Genomic DNA, 14,306 nt, shown 5'->3' on the forward strand with positions numbered 1-14,306 from the left:
TGATTGGGTTTGGTTACTGTCTATTCCCCTGACACACAGAGCCACGAATCAAACATCAGTCAACAAGGTCCCATGCTGCGGACATCATAGGGAGTGGCGTGTTCGTTGACAGGCCGGACATGGATGAACACACACACACACACATAAAGACACACACTGGGGAATTGTCCCTCCCTGGACAGTGTCACGAAGGGTAATACCTTAGCCAGAACTTAATTCAGTGGAAAAAACTTGGGATAATGTTGGTTTTAAAGAGAGCAGATTGTCTTGATAGTTGCTATTGCAGCTTACGTCAGAGCAGACCAACACTTTTTTTTAAAAGAGGTTAGAAAAAGACATCAACCTCCTCGGTACAGTTGCTAAGTAATAATTAGACAATGTCCGTAAGGGGCAAACAGACAATTATGCTTCACTTTGTATGCAATAATTAAATATATTGCCTCTGGTAATGGCTTATAACTTATTGTACTGTCTGTAATTATTAGCCAATGGGCACACAACATTAGTAGTAAATATATAGACCAACACAGTATGTGTCGAGCCTCTATGAACACTACCGCAGATACAGGAGAGTATAGTAGATGCCTGCCTCCAAAGAATTAACAAGAGCATTAATCTAAAGACTTTTGACAGCTGCTGTTGAGGCGTCAATTCCTCTGTGCCACTATTCTTAGTATTCCCTCATTCTCTGAACAATCAGCCAGATCCAGTGAAGTGGATATTGCTGACAAGTTGTGCTTTGATTTATAAACAGAGTGGATAAGCCGAGACACTGACCTCATCTTGGTCAGCATTGCATGTGAATGTCCACAAAAATGCAGTTGTTGTATGTCCAATTGTGCTTTTCTCAAGCCTTTTGAAATATTGTAAGAAGTCTCAATAGTTTTCAATATTGGAAGGCACACTGAGGCCTTGTTTCATCTTCGCTCCTGGACATCGTGGCCTCTCATGTTGTCAGTTGGTTCCCATGTTTGAGTAGCAATGAGAAAAAATTATAATATTGAGCAGAAACCGACAAAGAGGCATTGCAAATAACATAAAATGTGAAATGTTAAAAGTTTATATGATACAGGTTGTGTTGACTTAGCAGTGTAGTTGTTGTCATGCATGTGAAGGATGACGCTGTTGTTACTGTCCTAATGTCGCCAAGAGCAAAATGACTAGCCATTAGCTGCTGCTACACACACACACACACACACACAGGAAGAAGACAGGGCTGAGTGGAAGAAGAACAGTGATGGTGTTTGATGACTATGAAGTTCACTTACACCCAACATCTCTCACCTTTTCATCAAGACTTCCAAGGAACATGTTTCTCTTTTCCACCCCACCCAATAAACCCTGGAGTACAAAGTCTATGACTACACTAAAACACATTACTGGTACCCTGGTGCACACCTTATATTTGTCATGTCTATCTATCTTCCTGTCTTTTGTTTTGATACTTTTCTTTGAAATCTCCAGTCATCTCTTCCTTAATCTGCAGTCCATTGGTGGTGTCCCAAAACCTGCTATATACACTTTGTAAGGTCAGACATTTTAAATACTTAAAATACGTAAATTGGTAATTGTTGAGGTTCATTCCGTCATCACGTGTACTAATGTGCAGTATTGTATGCAGTTATTATATTGTTTTTACTGTGTTATATTCAAGAAGAACTGGTACTGTGAGCAGGGAGCACTAGTGCCAGTTTTACAGATTATTTCCACCCAGGATAGAAATGTCTGTACTCATAGAGGTCTGGCACTTTGGATGAAAGAGATCACCAAATGTTATGTGAGGATGGCTCCCACTAAACTCCACCTACAGGTTACTTTATTAACGATTGGGTTGTATTGGGGTTTCCATGGATTCCTTTACAAAACAACACAATGTTTTAATGTCTTAGAATTAAGCTCAGTCATTTTAAATTAAAGGCTCCTTCATCACTGATTGTCAACAGGGTCTTTTACAGTATGATAAAAGAGCAACAGATGTAAGTAGTTTTTATAAAAGAGGATACATTTCGCCTCTATACTCTCTTCCAGTTCTAAATTCAAACTATTCCACTTTGTGCTGCCCCTAGAGGCCTGGAGAATGTCCGTTGTCTGTCTGCATCACTTTTTTGCTTTGCAAGCACGTCACCGTTTTGTTATTTTCTTTGGATATTAATATGTGTCCTTTAATTGAATTTGTTCTGAAGCTGGAGCACGTTCCTCCAAGTCAAAATGTTTCCAAAAGATCTTTGACGTTGAAGAAATTAAATCAATTAGCAACCATGGCAGTTAAATCCAAAATATGAAGAAACTTTCAATAAAGAGTAAGTAAAAACTTCCAAACGGAAATGTAATTATGCTCCTATTGGTCAATGGATTGTAGAGCAGTCCTAAAGAAGAGGGCAAACATCAAGGAGTACATCGGGAAACTCTTGTTCACTGTGTGCGTGGCTTCATGCAGAGAGGCCAAACAATTCAAGCTTCATCTTTACATTTACATTCAGTCATTTTCTGGCAGCCAGACACCGTGACTGTTTCGCCTCTAAACCTTTCAGTCAGTACTTAACTGCTTACTCATCTCTCAAGATACTGGAGGTACAACAGATGCTCCCTTCAACCTCCACCCCCCCACACACACACACACACACCACTTATCTCTATCTCCTTACCCCCCTCAATTTCTATCTAACTTCTAAATTATATCTCCCTCTGTCTCTCTCTCACACACACACACACACACACACACACGGACAGAGCCGTAGGTGGAACCTTTGAGGTCAGTTGTGAGATGGTCCTGTCCCACCTCTCACCCATCCACATACACAAATATACACACACACACACACACACACACACACTGCACATAGCTTGGTTGTAAAGCTTATTCCGGCTCAGCTGTAAACATAACCTTAATGACCTGGACACTTTGATGTGACGTCTCTTTTTTCTCTGTGACCTGTCCAACCCTGTCCTACCACACACACACACACACACAAACGCACACACGCACACCAAGCAGCCAGCCGAGGATAGCTGTCATTGAACTTTGTTGTGTTTAGGACGCAGCACTTCCAATCTCTCAGCGGGGATTTATGTGGCTTTACAAACAAACACTTTGGCTATCTCTCTGTCTCTCTGTCTGTCTGCGTGTCTGTCTTACTTTCTGTCTGTCTCACTGCATCTTATAAAGGTCACTTATAATTAAGCTTAGATGCTGATGCTCCTCGCTGAGATTTTGGATTTTCCTTTTTTTTTCTCTCTCTTACCTTCTCCTGCTCCAAAACTTATAAAGTCGCACACGCACACGCACACACACACACACACACACAGCACCGTGATCAGCGTTTACTCACTAATGGGTTTGTGTGTTTACGCTCATTTGAGAAATGGCGATAATGGGGCTGTAAAGTAATCCCACGAGTGTTCACACTTGTCTCCAATCTCCTCCACTCTCTACATCTGGGGCCGCTTAGGTGGGTCAGGGTTAATGTGTGTGATTTAAATGTTAATGTGACAGATTTTAAGAACATTATATATTCACGTGGGGACTAATGATGACACAACTGTCAGATAATCTATGAATTTGTCAAATGCAAGTATGCCTCTAAATAAAATAGAGCTTCAGAGATATTGTATGCTATCAAGGAACTTTTAGGAAAATCAATGATAACATATAACCACAATATAACATGGATAATCCTTATTCTTATTGATTTTTATGAAAAATCAAATTAATGCTGACTACTGCAGTAACATCAGTCTATTATTCTGCCATCATTTTATATAAAACAAATGAATAGTTGTCATGGTGATTCAATTATTAAGTATTCCATTTTTTTTTTTATTAACATTCTATGCCAATCGTATCAGACATTTGGGAATTCATGATGGGTTCAGGACCCATCAGGCTTCGTAACAACATATACGGCCAGACTTACGATATTCAGACCCACATTTTAACATTTAAAGTTCATGTTACAGAAAATTAATGTGCACAGTAATAATATTAGATAATCTATATTTTTCCTATTTGTTGCAGTCGAAGCCTGCAGGCTATATTTCCATGCTTTGCTACACTCTGATTATAGTTATTTGCAGCAGTGTAGTGTGATGTATAAAGGTCTCCGATTTCATATGAAACGTTGTATAACATGCATACATGGTAGTTGCAGTGTTGTTGTCGTGTTTGATGATCACATTAAGTTATGTATCCCACCATATTAGAGTTGTATTTCATAGTTTAATCAACCAGAACTGATTTCAGTTATACCTTTTTTGAAATACCTGGTATACAGTATCAAACATATGTGTTGAACTAACCCAAAACATATCGTCCTTAAATATGTGCATATGTTTCCTTTTTTCTCCAGCAAGCATGTGGACACGTTTATCAAGCTGTACCGGGTTTCTTACCGTTTGTGGGGCCCCCTCGCACATAAACTGTGAGAAGAGAAGAAACATGTGCAAAGCACGCAGGCCAGACGAAACAAGTTACCTGTGGTCATCCGTCCATCTCTGCACTTCTTTCTATTCTGAGTATATTTTATTTTGCTGTGTCTGCACTCAGCAAGTTGGACCAAAACTGACATTACATCATGGAAGAAAGAAAAGGTTTCAGATTCCCGCTCACATATAGAGTATGATATCATTCTCTCTCACAGCCTGGACGTACACTGACATAAGCAGAGAAACACCCACGCACTGTCATGTACACTTGAAAGCTCCAACACGCACACAGTGGCACAGCCATAAACACTGGTCAGAGGTTATTTAACGCCTCTGGTGAGCATCCAGACAGCGTCACTTAGACCACGGAGGCTATCTGATCCCCTCTGGCCAGAGCGTGTGATGCTTACTCATCCTCCAACATCCCCCCGCTTTCAAATAACAGCCAAGGCAAAGATCACAAGCTGGTGAATAACTTGATATGGCATTAATCAGTATATTAGACCAACGGCCATGCCAGTGGGGTCACTCAGGTGATAAATCTACGATATAAGTAAATGTCCTACAGTGATAATTAAAGTGATAATATATCAGTTTTATCATCTACCACATTCAAACCTGCAGAAACCGATATCTGAGATGTGATAAGAGAGCCAAAATAAGTATGCAACTATGATGTCATACTGTGGCAAGTTGTAGGTAAATGTTCTTCCATAATAAACCTGAAGAATGACATCAGCTAACCGCTATACGCTTGTATGTTACATCATAGAGATCCTGTACAGTTTAAGTTTTGACATATGAAGAAGTACACATTTCGAAGGAGGTGTATTGAATCTCTAGAAGCCAGCAATGTGAGCGTAATGTGTCTAAATATGTCTCCGCTCTGAAAGACACGAGGTGGCTCTAAAAATGGCTGTGCCTTAAGTTGGTCGTCTGCTTCCATTTATTTATGTATTTTTATAACTCCACAAGGATTTAGCTCCTATTTCGGCGCCGAGGGCCAATACATAGCATGTCATCGTGTTAAATATGTTTCGTGCAGATGTTGATTACTCGGTTAAATGTTTAAAGTATTGTGGATTTTCATCTCTACGTTTTCGCTCATCCTCCCTCAAATCATCCTTTGATGATACAACAGTGTGTCTCTTTCTCCTGACAAGTCATAACATATATGAAACCAGATGGAATTTCTCCATCCGTATTTATTTAGATTCCATCGTGCATGTACAATGCCCTTTCGAGCTAAACTCTACTCATCCTCCTTATACAACATTCCAAGCAAATTGATGCACCAAATTACCACAAATAAAGTTTAGACTGTTAATATAAACAACTCTTTGTGCCGACGGCAATGTTTTTGGGATCGTTTGGGGTCGGGTGGGTACAACGGTGCAAAGTTAGCGTGAGGTTGACAGTGTGTAATGAGGGATTGAGCTGCCTGAGTTTGGGGTCACTTAGGACAGATGAAATGAAGACAGGATGGATAGGAGGCTTTGGGATTAGGCGCTTAGACATGTGATCTGCCTGCATGCATTTCTCGAAAATAAATGCGCTAAAAATAACATAAACTATACTTTCCTTGAGTATTGCGTGTCTCAGATGAATCAATATAAAGAATGCTGCATTTACCTAGAAAAAGGCCACCTTATTGTGCCAACATATGCATTTTTTAGGAGTGTACATTTTGAATGGAGGTAATTATGAAAGAGATATGTGATGATGTTCAGTTTTTAGCGGGGATGAGGGCTGAAGAGGGGGTTTAAAAATGTGCAGTGGGGTTAAAGTTACAGTTTAAAAGCCTGGTGTTTCGGCTGTTCTGCTTTGCTCCGAAGCCAGTCAGCCATGAACACCCGAAAGACTCAGGCCTGCAGAGACATAGGAAGTCTGATGGTCGGTCATAGAGGTGGATACTCCTATTTCCACCTTCACATACATTATCACATTATTGATATCGTCTGCCAAGGAACCGGCTTTCTCTGTGAAAAGAGATGTTCAGTTCCACATACAATAATTTGGGGTTTTACAACCCTTTCTATATGTTATTTAAGCTGCAGAGGCCAGCGAAAAAGAGAAGTTGCCTGAGTATCTGACAGGGAGTTTTCTACACTTGCTATCATTGTACAGTTATCATGTCATTTGTGACTTTTCCCTCAGCTCCTGTCTGAATAAGTGATTGAGAAGCTGTGCATGTTGTGTTGTCCCAGCTGGTCTGTAGGAGAGTGGGGGGGGTGCAGTCTGAGTTGTGGAGGAGGGGAGCAGACGCGGCAGGTCCAGTGTGTCCAGAGAACCAGCCAGACCAACGTAGACACCGCGGCCGACTCTCGCTGTGCCCGGGCCCCTCCGGCCACGAGGCAAGCCTGCAGCACACACAGCTGTCCACCGCTCTGGACCACCGGGCCATGGTCACAGGTAAGCGTGTGTGGAAGAGTTCTACGACGTCATGTGAGAATCTAAGATTGTCCTAATGTCAGCAAAGGCGGAGGGCCGTGCTGTACTTATGCACAGCAGGAGAAAAAAACACACATCAAAGTTGCACATTTGCCATTCAGCCTCAAGAGCTCTCCACACTGTTGCTAAGTGAACCCATTGCATTGATGACAGCGATCGCAGTGGCTTTCAAGCATGAATGTGCCCACTGAGACCTCCCGGGTTTCGTTCCACGTCCAGTCCCGATACATTCTGTGTGCTGACTTGACACTTCTTTTCAACTGTCATTTTAGCCAAAATATCCTTAACTATCTGCCACAAACGATGTCCAGTGTACTTCCTCCATGGGGGTGCACAGCCAGTGGTGTATAGTAACGAAGTAGAAGTACTTCGTTACTTTACTTAAGTAGTTTTTTTGGGTATCTGTACTTTATTTTACTACTTATATTTCTGTTTACTTTTACTTTTACTTCACTACATTTTGCAATGAAAACTTGTACTTTTACTCCGATACATTTCCCCTGAAACAGTATCGTTACTCGTTACTACGGGAAAAAATAATCATGAGACAAACATCGGGGACTGTTGTGGAACACACCGCAGCGCACCTGAACGCAGCACGAACACCAGGTTGGGGATCAGTGGTCCTTGCCGCGTTCTTTCTATTCCCAGTGATGCCCAGGATGTTAGCGAGCGAGCAGCTACAGATACGACTCATTTCATGTGGAGCAGCAATGGAAGCTACTCGAACAACCACGGGGACCAAGATCAACGTCCGTGGCCATATTTGGGCGAACTCTTTTCTTTTGTCGGAGTGAAAGTTCCTTCCTACCGGATGAAGTGCCTCTTATGCCGACCGAAAGCTACGGAGATATGGCCTTCAAAAACACACCATCCAACCTCAGGAAACACATTGAGGTAAATTAAGAGTAATCCCATGAGCCGCAACGTTAATGTTTAGTCATCATAAACCTGTTAAGATATCTAGCAGTGTTGTCCTCAGGATTGGAGTACGATATATCTTTGGCAGGAGAGGGGAAGACAGGTGTCTGATTGTCCTACGCATGTTGTACGTTAGGCTAACGTTCGCTAGCTATCGTCAATTAAATGAGACAATTAGCGTGAGTGGAATAGACGGATCTCTACCGAGTTAATGAGCTGAAGAAGTGTTGACAGTTGTGAGAATTTGTTGATTTGAGTCGTCTTAGCTATAATATAATGCTAATCATTACAGCATTATTATAATTATTTGTATTAATATTATAAGAGTGACGGTCCAGTAATGGCGACGATATTGATTTGGGACTGTTGTTGTGTTTAACTACAGAGATACAAGTACATATTCACAAATCAACTCTGGATGCACGGACAGTGCATGAAACTAAATGTATAAACTTCAAATTAAAACAAACTATTTTGTACAAAACTTTAGGTTGGGGTCATGACATGTTAGGAAGTGTTATTAATTCTATCATGTCTGTAATACTCTCACTTTATTTCAGGAATGGACTACATCAAGCAGCACATGGAAGAACCCTCCCTGCAGCTAGGTGATGCCACCAGGTCCAGTTCATCTGATGAAGAGGACTTCTTCTTCGTCATCTCAAGCGCATGACAGCAGCAAACAGCTGGATGGAGACGTGGATCACGTTGACTTGCTGAAATGCTTCCCAACTGTGTGCTGCTGTCTGTGAAGCTAGACACACTCTACCTGCACCATCAGGGCCTGTGAAGCTAGACACACTCTACCTGCACCAGGGCCTGTGAAGCTAGACACACTCTACCTGCACCAGGGCCTGTGAAGCTAGACACACTCTACCTGCACCATCAGGGCCTGTGAAGCTAGACACACTCTACCTGCACCATCAGGGCCTGTGAAGCTAGACACACTCTACCTGCATCAGGGCCTGTGAAGCTAGACACACTCTACCTGCACCAGGGCCTGTGAAGCTAGACACACTCTTCCTGCATCAGGGCCTGTGAACGGCTCTTCAGCATCGCAGGACTCATCTTCAGCCCCAGAAGAGAGACACTGAAATCTGTCCATTTTGAAAATCAACTTCGTTTGAAGATGAACAATACATTTTTCACTTTAAAGTGATGATTCTGGTTGTTACTTTTGGTTTTGCTTTTTTCTGTGTTAATCGTGTTTTTATATTTTAGTAATTTCATAGTATTCATATATTGCTAAGTTCATCCTAGCTCATACTCCTTGTTCATGGCGGCCACAGCACCCAAACAAATAAACTTCATAATTCTCAAAATTCTGACCCTTTGTTTTTTTTATTAACAGCATTTACTTTTACTTTTACTTTCAATACTTAAGTACATTTAATATCAGAAAATTACTTTTGATACTTAAGTACAAAAAAATCAGATACTTTAATACTTTTACTCAAGTAGTATTCTCATAGGTGACTTTACTTTACTTTTTACTCAAGTATGACTTTTGGGTACTTTATACACCACTGTGCACAGCCCCTTGTTTCTCGAATGTAGTAATCAAACTTTTATTCCAGATTCAAGGTCCAGATAGTAAAAAACATAAAATAGAATCAAATACATACAAAATCACAAGTAAAATACATAGAATATGAATGCTATATAAATAGACAGCTGAACCAATGTCTCCACAGCTGAGACTGGTAGCGTATTGTACTCAACTTTATGTTTGATAAAACCATGATATTTTCATTTTTAGAGTCATCAACCCGGCAGATGAATTCATACATAATATTTCTTAAAACAGCTTGAAAGTATTTACCCCTACAGCCACAAACATTTCACTGGCACTCCTCCATCTCGGTGTAGTGAAATACTTTCAAGTTATTTATTCAGTCCGTGCCATAAGAGGTGTGCGTAGTATCAGAATGAATATTGGAGTGTTTGTTGGACCGTCTCAAAGGAAGGACCAAGGAAGTAAAGCAAAATAAGTCACTGTGTGTTTCAATGCTTTATACAATTAATAGACATTCATCTTCTAGACAAATCCTTTCTTTCAGGCTACCTCTAAAAGGTTGAATGCACTTTAGAAAAGTGTTTTGTGATCTAGCAGCCGTAAAGAAAAAGTTGTAGCTTCAAAGCATTTAAGGAGATCAAAACGTATCGATATCTCTCGTTTCTGTTTTTTGGCAGTGTTCTCGTAAGTGTGGCAGCGGCTTGAAGAAGAGGACGGTGCTGTGTACGAGCGCCGACCCAGCTGCCCAGACGCTGACAGACAGTTTGTGTGCCGGCCCGTCAAAACCCAGCAGTCAGGAAACCTGTTTCATCAAGCGCTGCCAGAAACAACGCAAAGTCCAATGGTTTGTCTCCACGTGGCAAGAGGTAATTTGAGTTCAGTGAGGAAGATTGATGAAAAACTGTGGAACGGAAACGAATACCGCATGAGTAATGCAGTTTGTAAATGTGCTAATGTCCATTTATTCTGTTTCTCTATCCCTCTTCTTTGGATGCCCAGTGTTCGGTAACATGTGGCCGTGGCTCTCAGACACGCTTCATCAAGTGTGCAGAGAAGGTGGGTTTTGCATGTGTACTAATAGCCACTGAAATATGGCAACATTCCTAATTATTCAATTAGTAACTTTAAACATTAGTTAGTGACACTGCTTTAAATTATCATCTCTTCAAATCCTGATTTGTTATCAATCAATCAATCAAAATTGTATTTCAGAATAAAGGTCCAAATAGTACAAAACATTAAAATAGAAAAAAAATACATACAAAATCACAATAAAAATTAGTGCTGTGAAAAATAACGCGTTAACTCAGTTAATTCAATTACAGGTTTAACTAGTTTTTTTTTTTTAACGCATTTAACGCATGCGCAGAATGAGCTTCCAATCCGTCTGTTGTTGGTCGTCGGGACGAAAAAAAAGTCACTTGCAAAATGAGCTTCCAATACACCACTTCAATCTGAACTCTGTCCGCTCTCATGCAGACGGTCTGTTCATCGGTAATGATCCTTCCGCAGGTTCACCTACGGAAACCTTGTTCCGACTTTTACTTCCTGTAGATCAGGGTCTCAACACGTCGATCGCGACCTGCCAGTCGATCGCGGCGTAGTGTTGGTAGATCGCATGACATTAAAAAGATTGGCCCGCCCCCTGACATGTTCTCTATAGCACGTCTTTGTTCTTTTATTAAACTAAACGTCTGTTGTTGATCGTATCTCCACAGCAGCATGTCATTTCTGTCTCTTCGCGTTGCGTTAACACTTATCGATCTCCGTCTCGCGCGCCACAGAGCTCCGTACGCGCGCATCGGGACCGAGCAAAAAAAAAGTCACTTGTCAATCTGTCACCGTGTCCGGGCCGGTGAGGTTTCAGCTTTGCAGCGGTGTCCCCGCCGTCCCTTTCATCACGGCCCAGTTCATGAAGAAAACCCACACAGTCAGTTTGCCTCAGCAGCTGCTAGAGGAAGACTAGAGGCCTTTAGATTGTATCATGGTGGAGTTAATGGTTGACAAACAAGAGAAAAATGTTCTGTTTAACCCCCCTGTTACCTTTACATTTACTAACATATTTTACCCTCGGGGTCAATTTGACCCCAGCAATTAAAACCTCAGAAAATTATTAGAATTAATATTGCTTCCCAAGTTTAAGTGTGAGGTACTTTATGTTTGTTTGTTGACTACCTAAATAGCCCTTTAAATAAATAAAAAGTTGATATTTCTTATATGTTTGACACAGTGAAAAACAGCCTGGGGTCAAATTGACCCCAAAGAACACCGACATTAAACATTGAATGGGGTCAAATTGACCCTAAAGGTAACAGGAGGGTTAAACATTCTGTTTAGGATGAAGATGTATTAATGTTCCATATGGAAGAAAACTGCTAAATAACTGCTGAGTTGCAGCACCATTGTATAGAAGAATGTATAAATGTATATATCCGTCTTTTGTCATAAATCTCTATGTTCTCACAAAATATACCGAGAATATCTGTAATATGTGATTAATCATGATTAATCCACAAAAACCTGTGATTAACCCGATTAAAATTTTTTATCGTTTCACAGCCCTAATAAAAATACATAGAACGACAAATTCTTCATAAATAGCAGCTGTATCAATGTCTCCACAGCTGGGACTGGTAGCATACCTATAACTTAGGTTTGATTTGTTTTCTCCTGTACTATATTTAATACATAATACATACATATTTCCTTGCGAAGAATAGTTTTTCTTGAGGGTGTCAATGGAATTTTCTGGTTAACGTTAATATTTCTTCCTTTCCATAACACAGGACACTGCAGGAAAGTACAGAGAGCTCGCTGCCAAGAAGTGCCACCACGTCCCCAAGCCCACAGTGGAGCTCCTGAGGCCCTGCATCCCGGCCGAGTGCCCCGTCCGCACCACGCCACCGGTCCACCGATGGAGCATGCATCATCTCACCCATCCACCTCAACCCCTCCCTCCACCTCTGCTTCAAGCAGAATGGCACTCGTCTCCTTGGTCTCAGGTGCGTTTGACTTGGGAAGGGGATTACTTAGCTGAACCATGTCATGAGCACCAGCCATACATTTTGTGTCTGTAATTCTGTAAGCGCATCATGTACACCTGACGATTGACAAGAAGAGGGGAGGAACTGAATGTGTTGCGCAGTCATGCTCTCTTTCATCGAGGTGTCTTTGTGCTGCACAGTGCACGGTGACGTGTGGTGGGGGAGTGCAGGCCAGGACGATCCAATGTCTGGTCCAAGGGAAGCCCTCTCCTGGCTGTGCCCTCCATCTTAAACCCTCAATGTCCCAGGCCTGCAACACAAACTTCTGCCCGCAACCTGAGAAGAAAGGTAACCGCATCCCTAACGGATTACAGCACTATACTTTTATGCTTGTATACAAACTCTTGTAATCTGTAGTCGGAGAAGAGTTATCACAATTTCCTGTCAAACAAGCTTTCATGATTTTATTTTATTCTTTCTCCACAGACCTTGCATGTAGGGATTACTTCAACTGGTGTTACCTGGTGCCCCAGCATGGAGTCTGCAACCACAAGTTCTATGGAAAGCAGTGCTGTCAGTCATGTTCAAATTCAAACCTATAATCATACGGAGGGACTCTGTGGCACAGACAGATAGGTAGTTAGATAGACAAAAGACTATATTTGACATCCATGCTTGAAAAGACAGTGTTTTTTGCTTTAAGCGTGTGCCGGGCACTGAAAACAAGTGACGCTTCGATGGAAGTGCGAGAGAGTTGCAGTGCCCTCTCTTCTCCCTGTGATGCCGGACATCTGGATGCAAGAACATGATCCCCTACACAGGGAAGGGATCGGGACAGCACATATACAGGAGGGAGTTATGAGGAGGAAATAGCGATATGGGAATCGTGATTAAAGCATAGGCCTGACATATCCAAAAGAAACTGAAAACCTTTGTTTATATATTGTATGTAATTGCACAGATCTGTGCCCAGGACACCCAATGTCTCCCAGTCAAAATGCAAGCCAATGATGGCGAACCAATAATGAAATAACGGTTGATGAGGTTTCAGGCACTGCCACGCAACAACATGCCCGGGATACGCCACTGCAATTTCTTTATCAATCGGAAATCTGAGGGTCTGATAATGAAAAGGGATGTTTCGAATAAGCAAGTAGGAAAACATCATTTGACCCTACGGCTTGATAGAAAGAAGACTGGGAATCATCAAAGTGGGCTTCCTCAATAGTTGGACAATAGCAAGAAGCTAAGTGTGTTGTCATATGAAAGAAAAACTAAAAGAGCATAAATGAAATGCGTCACACATTCTGAGATGGGTCAACTGTGTAAACTGACTTTCATACTCAGCGGTGCTACAACGTTGTCTTCTGTCACAAAAGCAATGTGAAATCCTCAAGTTTCAGGAAAGAACACGTGAATTGTGTGACCCATGTACAGTATTGTTTGTTTTATTTATTGACTTTAGAATTCAGCATTGCTGGAAGACTGTATTAATAAGCAGCATCAATGTGTCATTTTATTACTCTACCCTAAGCCGGTGACCTTTATATTTTGTATTATGTTTCATAGGATTACATGCTGACAAACTGCACTTTTTTTTGGTATTACAAACATTTACTTTATTTTTTGAAGAAGAAAAATATGTGATGTCAAAAGCCCAATTCTGTAATATCAACATGGATTCAGTGATTATTTACACCAGCTGCCCAGTCAAAATCTGTATTAATTAAAGGTATGAACCGGGTCTGCTCCATCTATCCATCAGTGTCCCACATTATTACAAGTCATGTATTGTATGAATTGATATGGCACAAACTTCATGCATTACATATTGTTGTGGTTCAAAGCACAAATAGACAGGTGATGTTCACAATGTAAATGAAATAACAATAAACAAACGTGAGTCATGTCAGCATTTTAATTGTGAGTCCTGATTTCCATTCATTTGAGTCATTCTCTGTCAGTTAAAGGGAATTCGACCTGACCAGATGTACCACACTTTACAAGTCTAA

At 41.2% G+C, this 14,306-nt stretch overlaps 1 protein-coding gene across 1 annotated transcript in view; it reads left to right on the forward strand.

Moving 5' to 3' along the window:
- The window catches only part of LOC130212678 (A disintegrin and metalloproteinase with thrombospondin motifs 16), a 65,399-nt gene extending 51,184 nt beyond the window's left edge, over positions 1–14,215 (forward strand). The window contains exons 19-24 of the mRNA XM_056443789.1: positions 6,630–6,834; positions 9,988–10,176; positions 10,310–10,366; positions 12,097–12,312; positions 12,495–12,642; positions 12,781–14,215. Of these exons, the coding sequence (XP_056299764.1) occupies positions 6,630–6,834; positions 9,988–10,176; positions 10,310–10,366; positions 12,097–12,312; positions 12,495–12,642; positions 12,781–12,896 (931 nt within the window). The 3' untranslated portion in view covers positions 12,897–14,215. The remainder of the gene's footprint in view (positions 1–6,629; positions 6,835–9,987; positions 10,177–10,309; positions 10,367–12,096; positions 12,313–12,494; positions 12,643–12,780) is intronic.
- Positions 14,216–14,306: the final 91 nt, after the last annotated feature.

Source organism: Pseudoliparis swirei, chromosome 22 (genome assembly GCF_029220125.1).
Source record: "Pseudoliparis swirei isolate HS2019 ecotype Mariana Trench chromosome 22, NWPU_hadal_v1, whole genome shotgun sequence".
Classification (NCBI taxonomy): domain Eukaryota; kingdom Metazoa; phylum Chordata; class Actinopteri; order Perciformes; family Liparidae; genus Pseudoliparis; species Pseudoliparis swirei.